This window comes from Ipomoea nil, unplaced genomic scaffold, assembly GCF_001879475.1.
Source record: "Ipomoea nil cultivar Tokyo-kokei standard unplaced genomic scaffold, Asagao_1.1 scaffold2821, whole genome shotgun sequence".
Lineage (NCBI taxonomy): Eukaryota > Viridiplantae > Streptophyta > Magnoliopsida > Solanales > Convolvulaceae > Ipomoea > Ipomoea nil.
The window spans coordinates 1,482,663-1,506,435 of NW_017619249.1; the positions used below are offsets into that span (position 1 = coordinate 1,482,663).

The following is a 23,773-nucleotide window of genomic DNA, read 5'->3' on the forward strand; positions in this document are numbered from 1 at the left end:
AAAATAATGGATGAAGCCCATAGAGGCATTTGTGCCGCGCACCAAGGCGCCCACACGCTCGCTCGGAAGTTAGTCGTCCAAGGATATTATTGGCCAACCATGATGCGGGACTGTATTAAATAGATATCCAAGTGCGGCGTTTGCCAGGCATTCGCCAAGAAAGACACTCGGCCAGCTACCTTTTACACGTCGGTCACCACCGCCATCCCATTTGCCAAGTGGAGGATCGATTTGTTGGGGCCATTACCAGTCGCCCCCGGAGGCTTGAAGTTCTGTGTCGTAGCTATCGACTACTTCACCAAGTGGGTCGAGGCGGAACCACTGGCTACCATAACCGAGTACCAATGCCGGCGCTTTTTGTGGAGAAGGGTGATTTGCCGCTTCGGCCTGCCTGAGCACATTGTTAGCGACAACGGGCGACAGTTCGATTGTCAGGCATTCGCCGACTTCTGCCGCCGACACGATATCCGCCACACTAAGGTGTCGGTGGCATACCCACAGGACAACGGACAAGTCGAGAACGTGAACCGAACGCTGGTGGATGGGATTCGGAAGAAATTGGAAGATATTCGGGGAAATTGGGCGGATGAGCTTGACCGAGTTCTATGGGCTTACCGCACAACCCAGCGACGAGCAACGGGAGAGAGTCCATTCTCACTCGCGTACGGCTTCGAGGCAAAGGTTCCAATTGAGGTGGTCGAGCCCACTCACCGGGTCCGTACCTATTCAGACATGGAGAACGAAGAGAGCCTTCGAATCGAGAAAAATTTCTTAGAAGAAAAGAGGGAAACCGCGAGTGCGCGAATAGCCGAATACTAACAAGCGGTAAAAAGATATCGCGATCGTTGGATTCGTCCGAGAGCCTTCCCGGTCGGCGACCTCGTATTACAGGATCGACAGGCCAGTCAGCCCACAGAGGGGGGCAAGCTTGCGATTAAGTGGGAGGGACTATACCGCATTGCCGCGGTTGTCCAAGCTGGAACCTACAAATTGGAAACCATGGAGGGCAAGCCCGTGGATCGGATTTGGAACGTCATCCACCTAAAGAAGTTCTATCAATAGAAAGGCACAAAACATGTATGGGCCTAGGGGTTCTGAGAGACTCGAATAAAAGTACAAGTTACAGTTAATCACTCCCCGGACTCGGCGAGAAAGAGTTAGGAAACAAGGGCCCAGACCCTTAGTCGTTTCCGTGAAAAAGCCAAGAGGAGTCGCCTCGACTAAGAGACTCGGCGAGTATTTAAAGAAACAACGGGGCACTGACCCTAAAACGTTTATGAGAAAGAAAAAGCCTAAGGAGTCGCCTCGACTGAGGGACTCGGCGAGTATTTAAAGAAACAACGGGGCACTGACCCTAAAACGTTTCTGAGAAAGAAAAAGCCTAAGGAGTCACCTCGACTGAGGGACTCGGCGAGAAAGAGTTAGGAAACAAGGGCCCAGACCCTTAGTCGTTTCCGTGAAAAAACCAAGAGGAGTCGCCTCGACTGAGGGACTCGGCGAGTATTTAAAGAAACAATGGGGCACTGACCCTAAAACGTTTCTGAGAAAGAAAAAGCCTAAGGAGTCGCCTCGACTGAGGGACTTGGCGAGAAAGAGTTAGGAAACAAGGGCCCAAACCCTTAGTCGTTTTCGTGAAAAAGCCAAGAGGAGTCGCCTCGACTGAGGGACTCGGCGAGTATTTAAAGAAACAACGGGGCTCTGACCCTAAAACGTTTCTGAGAAAGAAAAAGCCTAAGGAGTCGCCTCGACTGAGGGACTCGGCGAGAAAGAGGAATCGCCTCGACTGGGGGACTCGGCGAGTATTTAAAGAAACAACGGGGCACTGACCCTAAAACGTTTCTGAGAAAGAAAAAGCCTAAGGAGTCGCCTCGACTGAGGGACTCGGCGAGAAAGAGTTAGGAAACAAGGGCCCAAACCCTTAGTCGTTTCCGTGAAAAAGCCAAGAGGAGTCGCCTCGACTGAGGGACTCGGCGAGTATTTAAAGAAACAAAGCGGCACTGACCCTAAAACGTTTCTGAGAAAGAAAAAGCCTAAGGAGTCGCCTCGACTGAGGGACTCGGCGAGAAAGAGTTAGGAAACAAGGGCCCAGACCCTTAGTCGTTTCCGTGAAAAAGCCAAGAGGAGTCGCCTCGACTGAGGGACTCGGCGAGTATTTAAAGAAACAACGGGGCACTGACCCTAAAATGTTTCTGAGAAAGAAAAAGCCTAAGGAGTCGCCTCGACTGAGGGACTCGGCGAGAAAGAGGAGTCGCCTCGACTAAGGGACTCGGCGAGTATTTAAAGAAACAACGGGGCACTGACCCTAAAACGTTTCTGAGAAAGAAAAAGCCTAAGGAGTCGACTGAGGGACTTGGCGAGAAAGAGTTTGGAAACAAGGGCCCAGACCCTTAGTCATTTCCGTGAAAAAGCCAAGAGGAGTCACCTCGACTGAGGGACTCGACGAGAAAGAGTTAGGAAACAACGGCCCAGACCCTTAGTCGTTTCCGTGAAAAAGCCATGAGCAGTCGCCTCGACTGAGGGACTCGGTGAGCAGTTAAGGAAACAAGGTTAAAGAAAGAGCATCGAGCCCAAGATAATACTAAAAGGAAGAGAAAATGGGAATTTTATTAAAATTAAAAAAGGCCAGAGAAGGAGGCCAGCCTTTACAAAAGGGACTATCCTAAAAGAATAGCCCTAAACTACTGGGGAGGGGGTGTCGACATCAATCCCTTCAACTTGAGCCCCTGCGTTCGTCCATCCAGGGGAACAGATGAAGGGTCCTCAGCCTGAAGAGCGGACTCGGCGAGCTCAGGAGGTGTTGCCGAAGGAAGAGTCGCCGGACCAGCGGCTGCCAGAAGAGCTACCGGGTCAACAGTCGCCGACGGTCCTTCAGTCGCCGGAAGAGCATCTATCACGGGCTTGATGCCCCAGCCCTCGGGAGTGAAAGAGGAGTCGCGGACCAGCAAGGCAGAGTGGATTTCCGTCTGCGCCTCGCGAAAGCCAAGGCGATAGTCACGCTCGCCCAAGTCCAGGAGGAACTCGTCACCATCCGGCGTCGACAGCCACTCCTTGGCGATTTCCTTTTGGCGAGCCTCTATCGCCGCCTTCACATCCGCCTCAAAGACGGCCGACTTCTTGTAAGCCTCAACGGAGGTCGCAGCGATCGTCGCCACCTTGTCCCGCTCCTCCTCCCACTGGCGGGTGACCCTCAGCATCTCGGAGTTGTGCACTTCCACCACCTTGAGGTGCTTCGCCTGCTCTTCCAGAAAGGCCTCCTCCGTCTGGCGTAACTTGAGGGCCATAGACCGCACCTCGGCCCTGTAGTTCTACAGCTGCTTGCTCATCTCCATCTGGAAGGTGAGGTTCTGCGAAATGGCCACGAGTCAGATGATAAAAGGAAAGAACGAATGCGAGGAATTAAGTCAGGAACACTTACGCGGTACGACTGGCGCAGCGAGGCCTCGATGATGTACTCATCCCCCAGAGCATGAGTCGCCGCCACGTCCTTAGGCAGAAGGATGTTAGCACACCACTTGCGGACGGAGAAGGCGCCCATCCAGATCTGGGCATCCTCTTCTACCTCGTGGCATAGCCGGATCCTTTTCGGAGTCTGCTCATCAGTTTGGCCGGCCGGACGCTTAGAGCTTGGACTCTCTGTCTGAGGAGGAGGCGACTGTCGAGTGGGCGACACAACTGGCGACGGAGTCAAATCCACCACATTACGAGGTGGTGGGGGAGTCGACCTTGGGGCCGGAGACGGTTGGGAGGAAGAGGCAGCAGCAGTGCCGGAAGTGCGCTGGGACAACCGACGCCTCATCTTTTCGGCTCTGTCCGTCATCTCTGGAGTCGGTTCAGCGGCCTCGTCGGAGCTAGAGGAGTCGGAGTCGTACGGACCTGCGAAAGGAGGGAAAATCATAAGTATTCCGAGTCAGAATGTGACAGAATAAAAAGAAGAGGAACGAGAGGCGACGAAGACTACCTACAGTGGCCGCACCCTCCGGCAGCAAGCCACGCTTAGCCATGGCCTGGACTCGGGACCAGTACTTGACGGAGTACGGCCTAAAGCCCTTCAAGAACTCGCCGCCCAGGACCGCATCATCGGAAGGGACGGCACGCCGAGAGCAAGGCTTGAATAGAGCGGCCGGCCACAAGGTCGGAAAGGTGAAGGAAGAGAAAGCAGGGCGGACGAAGAAGTAGAGGAGCTTCCAGTCCTTAATGGAATCGGACAACCCCTCGAAAAGCTGTCGCCCCGGGCGAGCGGCAACTTGAACAAAGCCCGGCGAGTGCAAGCCGACCTTGTTCACGGTGAAAAGATACCGGAACAGGTCTAGATCCAGCTCGCACAACCACCAGTGGCAGAGGTTGATGAAGCAGGTGAGGAGTCGGTGAGAATTGGGCACTAACTTGCCCGGAACTAAGTTGTAATGGCGATAAAAAAGGGAAAGGAAATGACACGGAGGAACTCGGAAGCCAAAGGCAACCGAGTGCAGGTGAATGCCGACACAACCCTCAGGGAGGTCGTAAATTTGCCGGCCTTCTGGGGCGAGGACTACAGCTGAAGGCCCAAGAAGGTATTGGGCCATTTCCAGGTCCACCGCATTAACAATGGACGGTGGCCCGGAAGGACGGACGATGGAATCAAACTTGCCTCGCAGTCGTCCGATGCCACCCGGCAGAGCCGCCACCGTCGTTAAAGGAGCGGGGCTCAGCGGAGTAACCGCCCCCGAAGAAAAGGGGGTCGGAGGAAGAGAAGACGTCGATGGAACATCCGCCGGAAGTCCCATACGACGAAGAGAAGACGTCGATGGAACGTCCGCCGGAAGTTCCATACGACGGGGAGGAGAAGAAGGAGAAGAAGAAGAGGGGGAGGTCTCCACCGGGTTATCGGCCGAGTAACGACGGGAAGAAGAAGAATGTGAAGAGGAAGACATTACCTAAGTTAGGTGGGAGATCGGAGGAAACGCAGAATGGCCGGAGAAGCTCGAGTTGAGAATGAAGAGAAAGACTGGAGAAGAGAGTGGAAAAGAGACGAAATGGCTATTTAAAGGGGGAGGAATTTCAAAGGCCGGCCACGTGTCACCTTCTCGTTGGAGGAAGTGGAGGTGACGGGATGTGAAGAGACACCGCATTTAATGCCTCAAAAGGCGGGGCGACGGTTCAGGCCTAGGGTTAGCTTGCAGACGGCACGTCTGCCCTAGGCTAGGGTCGGGCGTCAGTGACCCGGCCTGCTAAGCCGGAAGCCCATCATAGGCCATGGCCTCTGGGCCCACAAGGTACGAGCTAGAAACTTCTAGAACGACCCGGTAGAACCCGGCCCATCAGATGATATCAGCCAAGTTCACGAAGAGACTCCGGTCGCCAGGTCGGCAATCAGACTCGGCGACTCCCTCGCCAGGAGGGTCTCGCCGTAGCATGACTAGGAATCAGTCCCGTAGACTAGAGGTCGGGCGACAAAATAATAAGAAAATGTAGGGTCGTACAGAAAAGCACACAGTTTATTGAATTAGTACGAAGATTACAAGGCCCAGAACTTGGCCGATGCAAATTACAAGAGAAAAAACGGGTCAAGGCTTGGCTTCTTTCTCTGTCGACAGGCAAGCAATCGGAGGGCCTTCCAGGAGGTACTGAGAGCGAAATGGTAGAGGACTCGGCTCAGGCTCAGGCATTTCGTCCAGATACACGGCGGGCTTCCCGTCATCGATCATTTGCAAGGGCCTCTCCAGAGCGCTCGGCGACATGGCAACACCAAAGAGGGGAGGAGCCTCCCACTTCTCTTCCACCACTGGTTCTGGATCCTCCACCACAGGCTCCATCTCCACGTCGATAGGCTCCCTACACATCAGGTCCAGCATGTCTGGAGGCACCACAATGGGGTCTGAAGCCGAGTCGCCCACCAAACGACCTCCGTTAGCCAACCTCTTCTGCCTTAACTGCTCCAGTCGAGCACACTCCTTGTTACGAATGGACCAGCGGCGATCACCATCCCTGTAACTCATAGCGCCGTGCCTTCGCAAAGTGGAGAGTGTTGCGATTTGCATCAACTGTGAGGGGCCTTTATATAGCCCAGTGAAGGCGAATATCTAGGCGATAATCACGGAGGAGATTATAACTGACATAACTAAGCCGGATTAGACGGATGACGCGAATCTCTGTCAGAGATTAGTTCTATCAAATCCGCCCGGGAAGAGCAAGACTCGCACGCCAACGCAGAGAAGATTGGATTCGCCCGAGATACGGGGAATCTTGCAGGTGTCAGACTGAAAAGAATCTGATGACGTTACCGACTCCTTGACCAGTCGTCCGGATGGGTACGCAACAAAATACGACAAAACATAAGGCAAGGCGAAAATAGCGTTTTTTATTATTATTATAGAAAAGGAGGGTACAAGTAGCAAGGAGCTTATTACAATAAGGAATATGAAAATGCTCCTAGAAAAGATTCCTCCGAACTATGGCCGACTCCGGTACATATGATCACTCGCCGGGCGAGGAAGAGTCGCCCCCAACGAATCCCCCCGATGGTCCAGGTGGGGATGGACAGAACGAGTCCCAGAAAGCTGGCATGAGTGGTGGCGCAATTGGCTCCTCATCATCCGGATACGCCTCCAAGTAGCGGGCGTAGTCCTCATCATTCATCAGGCCCGTAACTGGCCCGTCCAGGTCGTCCAGCGGAATTGAGAAGGTCATTCTGAAATCGTGGGAGTAGGCGGTTGGCGTGAAGACGGAGCGACCTCACGACGAGGAGGAGTCGGCGGCTGAGAAGCTGAGGAAGTAGCGCCGGCAGGAGACCTCTGAGAGGCCGGGCGAGGAGTCTTCTTTTTGTGTTCCCTTTCAGGCCGAGTCCGCTTGGAAGGCAGCGGACGCCAAGGAGACCCAAAGTCAATTCGTTTTCCTTTCAGAGGAGAACGACCCATGATGGACTTGTGAAGGTCAGAGAGAAGGGAGGAGGCCATTTATAGGTGCCAAGTTTAGACAGAAGAATCCAAACGGCCCCGCGAGATCCGGAGAGAATGGCTGAGGATCCGGACGTTACAAAAGGCTATTCAAGGCGTGGATGCGGTGATTGAAGGGGATGGACAGTTGCTACTTTTCCAAACCCAGGCTAGCGTACCGGGTATGAAAAAGTGAGGGACTAGTTGATGGGGTAAGGACCCCGGCCCAAGAAATAGGGGCCCAAAGGAAATGGTTCGAAGAAGTGGGCCAGCGTCCGAGGAGCCCGAAGAGCAATTGGGCCGAGTCCTGGAGTCGGCCCAGGCCCAGGCAAGGGGCCCGGTTCAGAACTGCTAAAGAGGAGCCCAGTGAGAGCTTAGGCTGAGACGAGGAGTCGACCAAGGCCCAAGCCCAGGGAAAGACTCGGTCCAAGGAGCCGTTGAGAGCATTGAAGAGGCTCGTTTAAAAGGGAGTCGTTAGGGCATTGAAAGCAGGACTCGGTCAGGCTGTTACAAGCCTGGAAGAGCCGTTGGTCGACCGAGTAATGGCGTCCAACGGCTCCATATCTTGATTAGTCTTGAAGTCGGCCATTAAGGGCCTTCAAGTTGGTAGAGGAGGAGCTGCTATATAAAGGCTCCTCCACTCTTGTAAAAGGATAGACGATTGAGTACCCGGAGAGGGGAGAATACCAGAGAGATTCCGAGTACTAGCATTGTTTCCAGCATAGGCATACATTTTTACTGAAAGGTGTATCCTCCAGCCGAAGGTTGTGTTGGACCTCCTTAGGCCTGAAAACCCAAAAACCATCAATAATAATAATAATAATAATAATAATAATAATAATAATAATAATAATAATAATAATAATAATAATAATAATAATAACAATAATAATAATAATGTTATTACCTTAATTACAAATTATTATACTTTCCTTTTGAATTAGTATTTTTCACCTATAAATACAAATTTATAATTTTTTCAATCCCTAGCGTCTCCCATCATTTCGTTCTCCACATCTGTAAGCTTCTCCATCCCATCATCCGTACTTCAATATGTTTTACAGTTTATATCGTCTGATATGAGCTTGAAGATACTTAAGGAGGCTTTAATTTGCTTTAGCAAAAGGAAATTGAGGAGGAAGAGGTTTGGTAATAGAACCCTAATTGTTTAGTTTTTATGGAAGAGCGTAGATATGCGATCGAAGATGATAACGACGGTGATTTTGATAATTTTAATTTGTAAGATTTTATGAAACTTAGAGTTAGTATGTTGACTTCGAGATTTGTACATGTCATTCAAGTTTCTATGTTTTTTTTAACAAGCAGCGTTAAGGGTTTACATGGTTCGTTGGGCAAAACAGCAATCAAGCAAAAGCTAAATCGAATTGAGGGGTGAGGAGGTTGTAGATAGAGGTCATTTCTCATCCTACTTTGCCTTTTTCTAAAGAGAGTGAGAATGTGACGGTGATCTGAGGAAAGAGAAAAAGGAAATAGCGAGATTTTTTTTTTACTAGAAATTTCTATGTTTTCCTTATACAAATTTATAATTGTAAATTTATATTAATAAATGATTATTGTAAATTTATATAATACAATGTAATAGAGTCAGTAGCATTAAAAAAATGATTATTAAGACAAGTATAATTTATTTTATATTGTCGATACATTATTTTTAATAATATTATACCTTAATTATAAAAGTTCTACCTAATAATTTTAGTATTAAATGTCATACAATAATTACCATAAACAATGTTTAATAATTGACAAATTCTATTAGGCAATAAAAATTAATATTATAAAATCTTTTGTAATATGGACACATTGTTTTTAATTATTTCGGTTTAATGATATTATATCTTTTGTATAAAAATTCAAAATAATACTTTTAGTACTATTGAATATTGATTGACTAACAATTATCTTAATTATTAAGACAATTAATAGGTATTTAGCTTTAAAAATTTTTCAAATATATGAATTATACATAGTAGCATGAAATTAATTAGTAAGACAATTATATTATGTAATCTAATTAATGATTTACTTTTTAAATTATATCCCCTTTTTAATAATAAATATTTTCTTAAAGTATATAAATAGACTATGGTTATCAATATAAAATTAAAAATGTGTGTGTGTGTGTGTGTGTGTGTATATATATATATATATATATATATATATATATATATATATATATATATATATATATATATATATATATATATATATATATATATATATATATATATAATGTAATTACTTAAACTATTATTTAACCCCTAAACTTGAGAAAATTTTATATTTTAAAAAAAGACACAATTTGATAAATATCATAAATTAATTATTGTAATATCATTTATGTTTACAATGAGAATAATTAAAGAAAAAATAAATAATTCAAATGTGAACCAATGATTTCAAAATGAAATTAATATACAATTACAAATAAATATAGCACGATTAGATTTAATTTAATTAGTTTTAATTTTCTTAATAAAATGATTTTTTCTTTTTCAGTTTTTGATGGGAGACTAAGGGAGTGTTTGGGTTGCTGAAAAATATTTTAAAAATAAAAATAGTTTTAAATTTTTTTTAACCCATAAACATGCGAAAATTTTATATTTTAAAAAATATACAATTTGAAAATTATCATAAATTAATTATTGCAATATCATTTATGTTTACAGTGCGAATAATTAATGAAAAAATAAATAAGTCAAATATGTGAACCAATGATTTCAAAATGAAATTAATCTATCTATACTATTAATAAAAGTAAAATCCTCCTTTTCAACATTCCCGCCCAAATTAATATGAATATTAATTAATTAGTAAAAAAATAATAAAGCTTAATTGGTAACAATAATATTTCTAATTGAGTAATTGACTAATTGACTAAAATGAAAAAAAAAAAAAAAATTGCCAGATCATTGCATTTTAATTAAAAATTGAACAAAAATTAAAAATTAGACGGAAACATTTCAATAATAATATTTTACATCATCAATTTTAAATGCATATTTGAAACAATATAAAGGTAAATTAAAAATCTATACTATTAATAAAAGTAAAATCCTCCTTTTCAACATTCCCGCCCAAATTAATATGAATATTAATTAATTAGTAAAAAAATAATAAAGCTTAATTGGTAACAATAATATTTCTAATTGAGTAATTGACTAATTGACTAAAATGGAAAAAAAAATTGCCAGATCATTGCATTTTAATTAAAAATGGAACAAAAATTAAAAATTAGACGGAAATATTTCAATAATAATATTTTACATCATCAATTTTAAATGCATATTTTAAACAATATAAAGGTAAATTAAAAATATAATAGACATATTTCAATAAAAATATTATACATCATCAATTAAAAATGGAACGAAAATTAGGTTAAAATATCACTGCATCTAATATTCTAATTGACTGAAAATAAAAAAGAATAATTGGCTGAAAATGAATTTGATATTACTAATTGACTGAAAATATAAAAGGATCACTAATTGACTGATATTCTACCATTACATATTTTCACCCGAGTCACCCATCCTGATGGACTGAAGGTGTTAGCTCTAGACGAAGATGGACAAGATTGTGTTGCTACTACCAATGTTATCTACAAAGAGGTTTCAATAGTGTGTAAATACATTCAGTGATATTGTGTTTTTTAAATGGCAAAATTACTATATATCTAGACAAAAAAATATATTTTCCATACAAATGGATTAGGATATTAATTCATTCTTATAACTAAGTTGCTAGAGAACGAGCGCATTTGCCTAATTTATAAAAAATACTAACAATGATAAATAAAAAGTTACAGCACCACATGCGTACATCTACACATTAGCTATTAATTTGAGCAATTATTTACTCAAATTAAACAATGATAACATCAAAACACATAAGTTATCCAAACCACATATTCAATTGCACTATATAATATAATATTTGATGTTCTAATTTAAATAATTATATATCAACCCAAATATTCTTAATATATTACGACCAATTCATTCCGTGCATCGCACGGGGAAAATACTAGTATTGATTGAAATAATATTTATTTATTGGATAAGACCAAAATAAAAGTCCTAGTTTAGTTTCATCCAATCGAATGGTTACAATTTATGCGGATATTTTAGAATGCACAAAGTTTCATTTCATATGACAAATTAGTCATTAATTTCCTCAATTATGGTATAATATAACTTTACACATCAAAATTAATCATGTTCGTGTTGGATAGAATTTCAAAAGGTGACAATGTACTCCTTCATATATTTTAAGATAATTACATTTTAGGCTGAAATCGGAAATCTCTGATTAAATTACTATAACTCCATACATAAAATTAAACTTTCTGCCAATTACTTCTCTCTATTTTCTTTTAAAATTTGAAGGAGTGTGAGTTAAATTTGTGATCTTTTACTTGGAGGTAAAATAAGATGAGCAGAGAAATAGTCTAATAAAGTTCGTTCTTATATAATTAATAATTAATGGTGATGAGTAACATCTATTTTGGATTCAGGATGAACCCTTTACAGGAGCAAAATGTCTAACTTTGCAATTACATTAGTAGTAGTGCACTGACTAATTCTCTCAAATTGGTGGGTTAATATATATAGGAATATGAGCAAATGAGAATATTGCTTTAAATATAATTAGGTTAAAAAATTACGGACTAATGTTGCTAGCTAGCTACCGATTTGAGATTATCATGGTTCTGAAGCAAGGAAAAAAATGTATTACGGTGATAATTTTGTAAACAATTCAAAATTTAAAACAATAAAAGTTACGGTGATAATTTTGTAAATAATACAAAAATTAAAACAATAAAAGTGTACCATGTAAAACTGCAAAGTGCATTTGATGATAAGTAAAATGTACACAATATTTGTGACTCTAAATATGCATCGAATGATATGTAGTCAAAACAAAACGATTGGACTTTTACATATTATTAAATGTATTTTTGTAGCATATTTAGTACACTTTTTTTTTTCAAAAATGAAATAATATTTATCAAACTTTTACCGCATTTTTCACCTACTTTAAAATCGTTGATTATCTTAAATGATATATGGAGGAGTAGCATTAATCGATATATTTTTGTTTTGTGACATGTTGTCAATTCTGCCGTGAACTCATCCCTAACACCTACCCATGCCTGCCATTAATGTTTCTTCTGATCTGTCTTTCTGATATTGTTGAAATTTCAAAGTTGAATTAAGTAAATAGATAAATAAATAAATAAATAAATAAATATATATATATATATATATATATATATATATATATATATATATATATAAAAGTTCAAATGCGGCCGGGTCTTCCCGTGCAGCGGAATTTCATAATACACCAATAGTGTTAATAATATGCATCAACGAAAACACACCACAATGGAATGCGATAAAACATCAAAAAATACACAGTAGACCTAAAAAAAAATACACCATATAACTCATCACCCCCCATGGTGTATTCCGAACACTGTATAGTGTTTTTACTCACACCTAATGGTGTGTGTTTGGTGATGTGTACCTAATTTGTCTCTATTTTTTGTGGTGTATTTTCCTACGTTGATGGTGTATATTTGTTGAACTATTGGTGATGCCGCACTGTAAGACACCGCCGCACCTGAACTCGCTTCTATATCTAAAAACATAATAAGCTTCAATCCAGGTTATACCCTTGGTTTATGTCCATGTTTTCCGTTAACTTTTTTTGTATCTTGTGTTATAAAAGTTGTACTACATAATTTTTTGGACAAAAATATCTCTGCTGTTATAACTTCTGTTATCTTTCCACATTATTATTACCATGTACATGCATATACAATATTTTTTCTTACATCCTTCAATGGTAAGTTTGAATTCATTTAGGTTTTAATTAAAATGTTACCACAGTTATATTTAGTAAATTATCATTTCTATAATTCTTACCTCAATAATATTAATATGAATTATACAATTATATATATATATATATATATATATATATATATATATATATATATATATATATATATATATATATATATATACACACTATTATTTTTAAAAAATTAATATAACTAAGATTTTAATATTTAATTTTAATATTGGACATATATTTTTTGCGCATCGCGCATATAAAATACTAGTATATATATATATATATATATATATATATATATATATATATATATATATAACCTCAGCTCCACCCACCCCCAATATAATCCCCAAACACATATACATATGACAAATCAAAGATTCTTATTCCTACTCCTCAACCCACAAAAGATTAAGCTTTACTCCTCCTATATATATATTAGCTAGAGAGAGAGAGAGAGAGAGAGAGACAGATTGGAAAGATCGAGGTGAGAGAAAAGAAATGGGAACCATGGTTGGTCCTGATGAATATTCCTCAGCAAAGAGTGAAGGAGATGATGAAGTAGATCAAGATGCTGGTGCCCTCTTTGTCCTTAAATCTAAAGGTATATATATATATATATAAAGCTCAGTTTTACTTTTACTGCAAAAATTCAACAATAATTTAATTAAACCTCAACTCATCACCTTCATCGTCTTTCCATTCTTCCCAAAAGTTCCGATCCCCAACCCTATAGGCCTCCCACATCCCAATTCAATAGAGCATTTGAAAAGATGTTAGTCATGATAACTTAACTGAACCACAGAGACTCGATATTTGCTTAATGCAACTTCATCGTCTTTCAATCTTATTATGTCTTCCTGTCCTCATATACTAATATACTATACATACATATCATGATGTTCTTAGTTATGTTCCGATCCACAACAAAAACATTAATGGAGTTACGTTCTTGCCCTTCCTGCCAAAGCTTAATTAGTTAGCTTCAAGCTTCAAATCTTCCATATGGAAAATGTCAGGTGTACTCTCATTTTTTATTTTTACACACAAAATCTTTATATAAACACTTGTATTAGGATTCACATAAAGAAAAAAAAAATTGTCACATATAGTAAAATTAAGAGAATTTAGAATGATATGAAGTTGAATTCTTTCCATATAATCATGAAACAGCTAGTGCTGATTGTGTCACGGCCCGCATTCAATGAATTTGTCAAATAATGTTGCCGTACTACATTTTTCAATTTGTAGTGCCATTCAAAAAAAATTACATTTTTATTATATGTTTCGATTTTTAACTTTATTCCTTTTTTTCTTTGTCTTTCCTAATAATGTTGTAACGGATAATTAAGACGATTCATTTTGGTTTTATTTTATTTCCCTAATAACTTATTAGCTTTTACTTATTCGGTGAATCACGTGTGAAGAGAATATTACATTTTCAAAATCATGATTCATAATATATTTATAGAGTTAAATCCATTTTTGTCCTATATTTATAAGTTGTACTCCACTTTTAGTCATTTTTTATCAATGTATTCACATTTGGTCCTAATATTAATGTGACATGAGTAATTTTGGTCCTTTGTCAACAAAATCATTTAAGTGTCATTAAATACAAAGGTGTTTCGATCATATTTATACAAAGTGAGTTGACCTTGTTATATTTTTATGTTTATTTTTTTGACAAAATTTGTAATTGAAGACCGAAATGCGTTTAGATTTAACGACATTAACATTGTTTTGTTGATAAATGACCAAAAATGATCTTGACACAATAATACTATGACAAAATGTGGATGTTTTGCTAAAAAAGACTAAAAATAGATTGACACATATAAATCTATGACCAAAATTGGAATTAACTCTATATTTATATATTAATTATCTCACACAATAATCTGAAGGGTGTAGTTGAGTGGAAGAGACTCATTCATCCTTAACCAAAGATCAATGAGATTAGTCACGGTGTCCGGAGGTGAAAATACTGAGAATACCCAACAAAAAAAAAAAAATAAATTATCTCACACAATGAATAATTAATATAATTTAATTTATTGATTGCGAATAGTAATTAATTAAATTGCATTGGTACGTGGTCCTAGGATCGTGGTGGCACTGTGGATACCACTTGACGACGTCAATAGTTGCGCCGCCGCTGCTGAGTCTGCCGTTTGCTTTTGCACTGTTGGGATGGGCGGGCGGAATGGTGTGCCTCGTCGGCGGCGCCGCCGTCACCTTCTACTCCTACAACCTAATGTCGCATGTTCTTGAACACAATGCTCAAAAGGGTCGCCGCCTCCTCCGCTTTCGGGACATGGCCTCTCACATCATGGGTAACACCTTCACGTTAATTTACATTAATTATTTGTGGTGGGCTAATAATATATATATTTAGATCCTTAATTATATTAAAGGGAAATTCATTTTAATCCCTTAATTATTATTTTTTAGTTATTTTTATAAAGGACTAATAATTTATTTTGTCATATATTAATATTTCGATTATAGTATATTATTTTTAGATATTATTTAGATGAGGTTTTTAATTCCCTGAATTTATGGTCCTAGTAGTGTGAGTCTAATTAAATGCATGATTAATGTGACGTACAATAGCAATCCTAACAAAACAATATTGACCACATTTTTTTGGGCTTTGAATATAATGGCAAGTGGTATGCATGTGTCGACAGCATCACCATAATTTTATCAACTAGTAAACGTAATGCAATTACGATTTTCAAAATTAGCCATTAAAAAAAAAAATTTATTGCAGTTTACTTGTTATATATTTTGTGAATTATTATTTAAGAGCAATGCTTATTTAGTGCACATCGCCAAATAGTGACAATGAGTGACATCTAAATATTTGAACTAAGATTTTAAACAAAGGCAAAAAAAAAAAGAACTAAGATTTTAAACTTATTTAGCCGATCCACTATATGTCTAAATCGGCTTGGTATATCCCTAATAAGTTGGGGTGCGAGCTAGGGATTTAAAGGTCTTTTATAAGGTGGACCGACTTATCAATATTAATAATAATATTTAAAATTTTAATATCATATTGAATTTTAGCATTTGAAAATTTTAAACTTGCTACTAATTTTGTTTTAGATTATCTAGACTTGTTATTGACTTTAAATTTTTGTATTAATATTTGTTTAAACTGTTTAATTTTATTTTATTTTATTTTTTTTTTTTGAATGCTACTGGTTCTATTACATTGTAGTATCTGTTCATATACTTTCTCAACCTACTGAAACACAGAGAACCAATAACGCCTCCACTGAGGCTTGAACTCATAATCTTCCAAATGGAAGTCCAACCCGGATACCATTGGACCACATAGTCCTGGTGTTTAATTTTATTTTATTATTCAATTATTAACTTTTGAAATAGTATCAAATTTTACTTTTTAAAGAATTTGGCTGGCTAGACCGCAGGCTTTAGCAAAGTAGTGCAAGTGCATTTTCTAGTCCCAACTCATATAACATGTCAACCCGCACCGTTAACCCGCTTTGATAGTATTGCTTTTGCTTGAGAGTGGCATGAGATACAAATGCAAATGCAATATATAAATAAATAATAAAAAATAATAAAAACTTTAAAAAAAGAGTTGACTATAAGGTAATTATGTATTTAGAGCAAGCTTAATAGTTTTCTCTTTTTCTTTCTTCACTTGGTCCCACTAAAAACCTTCATTTGCAGTATAAAAATTACCTAAAATCATATTTTCCATTAGTGTAAAAATTATTGTTTGGTTTTTTTCTTCCTCAAAAAATAACAAATATTCCTATTGGGATTGTTCTTATAATTTTAAAATTTGTGTTTGACTTATTTTAAATTTTATATTTATTTATTTATTTATTTATTTATTTATTTGAAAACCAACCTAAGTTTTATACTTATTTATTATTCCGCTTAGCCAAAAGTTTGACTAATCATTTTAACTAGTAGGAGTATTTGTTTATAATTAAGATAAGAGGTGGCAAAGTATCAGCCTAACTTTTGGCCAACTTTGACTAAATCTTTGTTTTATAAATGAGAGCAATGTGAGCAATTGTCAAGCCGCAAGTTTAAAACAAAAACTAATTAATACTCATAATAATATAATAATTAGGTTTAGTTTTTTTTTTTTATCGGATCATGAGGTGTCCTGAGCAGGTCATAACTATATGAGGTACCTTTAAGCCCATATCATACTTAGATTAATCGGAGTGTTATGCTGTGCAACCGTGTGCACCATGCAAGGTACACACTGAATTGGATTCATAATTTTTATACTATATATCCATAATTTCTATACTATAGATTCATAATTTCTATATTATAGATTCATAATTTTTAAACTGTATAGTTATCAAATTATGAACATATAGTTCAGTGATTTGTGAATACAGAGTTCAACAATTGGGAATATGAACATTGAAAATTATAAACATAGAGTTTTGTAATTGTGAATATAGAGTTCAATAATTATGAATCAGTATAGAAATTATGAACCCATGGTGCACACGGTCAATCGTTATGATTTGGACCCGTGTGCAGCATGCATGCTGACACGGGTAACAGAGCCGTTAGGCACTGTTATCTTTTTTTTTTTTTCTTCTTTTTTTTTTCTTTTTTTTTTTAATTTCAGATTCGTTATAGGAGTATATGTTCATAATTTTATTACTATATGTTCATAATTGTAAGTTCATAATGTCAGAGCTCTATGTTCATAATTCAATAATTGTACATTCATACTTCCATAACTGTACATTCATAATTTCGTAACTGTACATTCATAATTCAATAACTGTAACTTCATAATTTTCGAAGCTCTATGTTCACAATTTTAGAGCTCTATGTTCATAATTTTATCATTATATGTTCATATTGTAAGTTCATAATGTCAGAGCTCTGTGTTCATAATTCCATAACTGTATATTCATAATTGCATAACTGTACATTCATAATTGCATAACTGTACATTCATAATTCAATAACTGTAAAATCATAATTTTTGAAGCTCCATGTTCACAATTTTAGAGCTCTATGTTCATAATTTTATCATTATATGTTCATATTGTAAGTTCATAATGTCAGAGCTCTGTGTTCATAATTCCATAACTGTATATTCATAATTGCATAATTGTACATTCATAATTGCATAACTGTACATTCATAATTCAATAACTGTAAAATCATAATTTTTGAAGCTCCATGTTCACAATTTTAGAGCTCTATGTTCATAATTTTATCACTATATGTTCATAATTGTAAGTTAATAATGTCAGAATTCTGTGTTTATAATTTTATAACTTACATTCATAATGTCATAACTGTACATTCATAATGTCATAACTGTACATTCATAATCCCATAACTGTACATTCATAATAGCACAAACAGGTGTTAATGGCGAGACAAAATCAATTTTTTTTAAAACTGGAATGACGTGTTTTTCTTAAAAACGACGTCGTTTTGGACTCGTGTCCACAATACATTGTGGACACGGGTCCAGGGCATAATTTGCGGCACACGGTTGCACAACATAATTTGCCAGATTAATCCTCATTTGCACTGGATTGACTCAATTAAGGGACAAAATGTTGGCCATATTGATTTTTTCATATGAGAGGGGTTTGAACTCTTAACCTCTGTTAAAAGATGAGAGTGTACAGCCACTCGCGTTAACCAAGCTGGTTAATTAGGTTTAGTAGTTAGTAGTAGTTGTTGTAGTAATTGTGTAATACAAGAAAATTTCTTTTAATCTTCGGACATTGGACTTTTAAACTGTATAGTTTGTCATAATAAAATTTTAAATTGATAATGAGGTTATACATTTATTATTTTATATATAAAAAAAAATAGGCCAAATAAGCCCATTAAGTCTAAGAAATAGTGCAATTAAGTCTCTTAAGCAAAAAAAAATTATAATGAGGTCCTCTAAACTGATAAAATAGTTCAATTAGGTTATAATTTTACGGCCATGGTTGTCTTGTACATTGATGGATTGTTGTTCTTCAATGGAAGCAATCATTGGCCTTCAACAATGGTCAGTGTTTTTTTAAAATAAAAATTCGCATGCGTAAGATCCATGTAAGCATCAAGACGCCACGTACTAACTTACTTAGTGTCACATCAGTTGTGACCTACTAAATAGATAAAATTAAAGCCTAATTGTACTATTTTGTTGATTTAGGTACGTCATTTCAGCCCTTTTAGAGCTCTAATTGCACTATTTCTTAAAGTTAAAATACCCGTTTAACACTTTATATATGTATATATATTATACTTAACACAAGTACACAAGACGAGTTATGAATGTGAAAATAAAATTGGGCAGGGCCAAGATGGGGCAGATACTACGTAGGCCCAATTCAACTGCTGGTATGCTATGGTGCAGTGATTGGTAATACTTTGCTTGGAGGACAATGCCTCAAGGTTTGTCACCAAAATTTGATATTCTTAAATAAATACACTAATGTTACTTAATGCATTAAATTTGTTGGAATCAGTAGTGTAAATTTGAGTGAATATAATATAATTGATGAAATTGATTCAGACAATTTATCTGCTGTGGAATCCAAATGGGAGCATGAAGCTGTACGAATATGTGACTATATTCGGGGTGGTGATGTTGATTTTGGCTCAAATCCCATCGTTTCACTCCCTAAGATACATCAATTTGGTTTCTTTGATTCTCAGCCTATGTTACAGTGCCTGTGCCACTGTTGCTTCTATCTATATTGGTATGTATATATGTTTTAATTTCTTACCACTTATGGGTTTTGAGTTTGAACTTCGAATCTTATATGAATGAGAAAGTTTTGAATTCGAGTCTTGTGAATGGAATGGAATAGCCGGTATTAACTAAACTCATATTTGGTATCAGGAGTTTCATCCAAGGGACCAAGGAAGGATTACTCTGTTGATGGCGATAATGAAACGCGTATTTTTGGCATATTCAATGCAGTGGCTATCATCGCCACAACATATGGGAATGGCATCATTCCAGAAATTCAGGTCACCTTTGTCCCTAAGCTTCAATTCGAATCTTGAATTAGTATATACTGGAATGCCTTGAAATGATCCAAAGTTTTACTTTACAGGCAACGTTGGCTCCACCAGTGAAAGGGAAGATGTTTAAAGGACTGTGTATTTGTTATGCAGTAGTGTTATCAACATTCTTCAGTGTTGCCATTTCTGGGTACTGGGCATTTGGGAACCAATCTGAGGGACTAATCCTCACCAACTTCACACAAAATGGCAAAAATTTGGTTCCCAAACCTTTCATTTTCATCATCAATCTCTTTACCATTATGCAACTCTCCGCCGTAGCTGTGGTAAGAATAACATAGTATTCTGCTTCAACTTTGAAGTATTTTGTTTCAACTAAAAAGGTTAGGTTAGGCTAATACTCTTTTTTTTTTTCTCAATATTTTGGGTATGAAAGGTGTATTTGCAACCAACAAATGAAATGTTGGAAACAATGTTTGGAGATCCAAAGAGTGGAGAATTCTCAAGCAGAAATGTGATTCCGAGAGTGATATCACGATCATTATCTGTTGTGGTGTCGACTACAATAGCTGCAATGCTACCATTTTTTGGAGACATAAATGCAGTGATTGGTGCATTTGGGTTTATGCCGCTGGATTTTGTGTTGCCTATGGTTTTCTTCAACTCAACCTTCAAACCTTCCAAGAGGAGTGGTGTTTTCTGGTTAAATTTGAGCATAGCTGTGGTGTTTTCCATCTTGGGAGTCATAGCAGCAGTTGCTGCAGTTAGACAGATTATCCTTGATGCTAAAACCTTTCGATTATTCGCTAATGTTTGATTCAAACAATAAAAAGGGTTTGCTATCCTCACTATTTGAAAACTTACAGCCACTACCAGATGGTGTGCACTGGGTAAACCCCACCTTGTGATTCTAACCAGCAAAAGACTACAAGGAGGAAAACCAACCTAGGTTGTTCATACTCAAACTAAGAAGGCAGGCCAATAGACCACTCACACTAGAAATCGAACTTGAAACCTTGTGGTACTAATTGGCACTATGTCGATTTGCACTTGATACAATCCAAAATACATGCCTAGTATTAGCTCGAGCCTCGAGGGGTGACTGGGGCCAGGTCCAAATGGTTGGACCAGGGGTCCAGTATCAACCCTCTACAAGGCAGTTCTGGTCTGGCTTGGAAAGTCCTAGCTCCTAGGCCAGACCCTGTTACATTGTTAGCTCCAAGCCGGTTCAAGGTTAGTTCAGTCTGGAACTAGCCCGTGGCCCCCTCTATTAAGTGCAATCTAAAAAATTAGTTGTGTTCTACCCCGTACAAATCGACACCTAAAAATTTCCTCAATTAAATATGCTTATCCTATAATTATAGAATTGAGTGCATTCATTGGTTTATTCGTTGGCTGGTTGTGTTCATTATAAGAGTTTAGTCCACCTCAACAACACAAACAACGCCAAACGTTTCACTGAAATAATATATTGAAATAATCATTGAAAATTCCATAAACCAAATTCCTTACCTCAAAAAGACAGAATCAGTGACCAGATGATATGGCTAACCCATAACCTCACCAATAACTAATCATTAAATCGCTTTGGTAAATCATTGTAATTATTGCTTGAAGCTCTAAATGGGAAAAAGAAGAATCAATAAATGACCAGTAGTTTGTGTATTTTACTCATCTTCATATATGTGCATATGCCCATAGAGTTTTTGCCAGTGAGATGCTGCTTCTTCTGGTGTCCGAAAAGACCATATGTGAGGCTTGGTTTTCTCCCGCTTTTCCAAAATTTCCTGTTTCAAGAAACCCAAGAATAAGGAGCGATAATATCACATATTCAGAAAGTTTATATAATGGAATATGCAGTTAAAATGGAAATTCCCCAATACATTTCAGACCAGAGTAGTGATGTGGGATTGTTTTAAGCCTTGCAATGAATCAACAGTAAACATAAAATTCCATTGTGTATGCTTTGGGGTAAAGTATGTCAACCCAATTGAAAATTTTAAGCGTTACAGCCAGGAGAGGGAAAAGTATTCCTAATCCAAAATCATGCTCCAAAACTCTATTCTAGTCCTAGACACCAAGCAAATGGGGCTATCTTCAGGCAGCTTGTGATAAAAGGACTTGCACTGTATTTCAGCTCACCCAAATTTGAACAAGCACAGTTTGCATATTCTTAAGAGCATCACATGCACACAGCACACTCAAGACTTAAAATTTTTTTTTTAAAGAATCCAATCTCAAAGTAGTGGTTCCAAAGTGCCATTCGCCCATAGGGGTTAATTTGCAGTATCCAACAACAATGATGGCCAGTGACATAACAACGCTCAATGGGCAAAGTGGTCCCTAACTCCATACAAGTCAAAATCCCATCAAGAAAGGCTTACTAGCCCACTCTTGAGCTAGCTTTGTAGTAGAATTAGAGTCTTGGCTTAAGTACCGTATCAAAGTGAATATTAATGAAATTCTATATTATATATATCACCTTGTCCAGAAAATATTTTACAACCCTAAACCTGCTTTTAGGCAACTAGTGCAACACCAGGAGGGGATTGATCTCAAAGGTAACCGAAGAGTTGAGAGAAAAGGCAAGGACCTAAACAACACAAGCTTAGCTTGCAAGCAACCATATAACCTTACAATAAAAATGATCCAAACAATTGCTAAGCTACCATTCCTGCTTTAAATGAAATTGATGCAGTCATACATCTTTTGGTTGCATTCTGTGTGCACTATATCCATCCCTTCTCTAAGACAAATTGAAAAACTGTATAAAGTAAAATGAAAGCATACCTCCACTTCAGCTTGGCGTTTAGTTTTTAGACTCAAGCAATCATAAAGGGCACTCCATTTATCAGAACAGTTGTCGAGGCTACCGAGCCTATAGTACTGCTGCATTTGATGGACTGGAGCTGCCACAATTAGAGAAATTGAAAACTCATATTATAATCTCAACAAAGATATCAAATCTCATAAAAACTCCCTAAAATTCAACTCTAATCAGAATATAGGAAAACGATTCTCCGCATGGGAAGATAATATAAGAAACAGTTATCCCCCGTCCCGTCTTCAATTTTTCTAGTAGCTGAAGGTTTCTCAACAACGCAAATTCCTTTATCAAGTATAGCTCACATTTCATCAAAAAAAAAAAAAAAAAAAAAAAAAAAAAAGTATAGCTCACATTACAGACTGTGTTAAGCATGAAGATAAGTTTCTGGAAATGAAGGAAGAAAATAGCATACTGTAGCAGAACCAGAGTGCATCGAAACAGGCTGAGCACGATAGCTTTCGCCGCGGTTCCTTCTCCGAACTCATTACACTCCGACGGCAAAATTGGTGTTGTTCGGACTCCGGTTGTTTATTCTTCTCTAGGGTTTTTTTTTTTTTTTTTTTTTTTTAATAACACAACTTTCTAGTAAATAAATTTGACTTGACTAATTTTATATCCCAAAAAATAATTGATTGATTGAAGCATGATTTTTGTGTTAAAATATCTTCTTCTTCTTCTTTTTTTAATGATTTCGTCAAACGTAGACAAGACTATCTCTGGTTGAAAAGTCTTGCACACCACTTGAGTCTTCACCTTCATTTTTTTCTTCATTGACAATATTCTCGACTGAAAATACACACTCGATCTTATGTCTTTGACCGATTTTTCAGTGGGTAGTTCGTCAACCGAGTTGAACTGCATATCATAGTTCAGAAGAGACGTTTTATTGTCATCTTCATCGCCTAGAATAAGTTTTACATAAGTCATGACCATTTTATCTTTTCATGCTTCAAAAGAACCTCGTCAAAGGAAACGAGAGGAAAAGACTCGTCAAAGAAACGAGATAAACTATAAAAGATAACCTGCTAAACAAATGCAGGAGTACAAAAATGCAAATAGGTAGGCAAAAACAAAAGTGGGAGGCAACTTTATTGCTTGAATCCCCCAATGCCACAAATACAAAACCCGGAATTTCCTTTAG

General features: G+C 37.8%; 2 protein-coding genes across 2 annotated transcripts; one reads left to right on the forward strand and one right to left on the reverse strand.

The window, feature by feature from the left end:
- Positions 1–13,150: 13,150 nt before the first annotated feature.
- On the forward strand, positions 13,151–20,668 carry LOC109158529 (GABA transporter 1). Its single transcript, XM_019306442.1, has 7 exons — positions 13,151–13,404; positions 14,906–15,136; positions 19,132–19,229; positions 19,351–19,537; positions 19,681–19,811; positions 19,898–20,131; positions 20,242–20,668. Exons 1-7 carry the CDS (start codon positions 13,302–13,304, stop codon positions 20,620–20,622), a joined length of 1,365 nt encoding a protein of 454 aa, XP_019161987.1. The 5' UTR covers positions 13,151–13,301; the 3' UTR covers positions 20,623–20,668.
- A 508-nt stretch (positions 20,669–21,176) lies between these two features.
- On the reverse strand, positions 21,177–23,194 carry LOC109158530 (uncharacterized protein C227.17c-like). The gene is made up of 3 exons (XM_019306443.1): positions 23,045–23,194; positions 22,596–22,714; positions 21,177–21,592 (listed from the first exon to the last, which is right to left on the reverse strand). Exons 1-3 carry the CDS (start codon positions 23,115–23,117, stop codon positions 21,473–21,475), a joined length of 312 nt encoding a protein of 103 aa, XP_019161988.1. The 5' UTR covers positions 23,118–23,194; the 3' UTR covers positions 21,177–21,472.
- Between the last annotated feature and the right edge of the window lie 579 nt (positions 23,195–23,773).

Coding starts and splice junctions, on each gene's coding strand:
- LOC109158529 (XM_019306442.1), top strand. CDS start 13,302: ATGGGAACCATGGTTGGTCCTGATGAATATTCCTCAGCAAAGAGTGAA. Junction 13,405..14,905: donor CTTTGTCCTTAAATCTAAAG/GTATATATATAT, acceptor ACGTGGTCCTAG/GATCGTGGTGGCACTGTGGA. Junction 19,230..19,350: donor TTGGAGGACAATGCCTCAAG/GTTTGTCACCAA, acceptor AAATTGATTCAG/ACAATTTATCTGCTGTGGAA.
- LOC109158530 (XM_019306443.1), bottom strand. CDS start 23,117: ATGAGTTCGGAGAAGGAACCGCGGCGAAAGCTATCGTGCTCAGCCTGT. Junction 22,715..23,044: donor TGCACTCTGGTTCTGCTACA/GTATGCTATTTT, acceptor TAATTGTGGCAG/CTCCAGTCCATCAAATGCAG. Junction 21,593..22,595: donor AACGCCAAGCTGAAGTGGAG/GTATGCTTTCAT, acceptor TTCTTGAAACAG/GAAATTTTGGAAAAGCGGGA.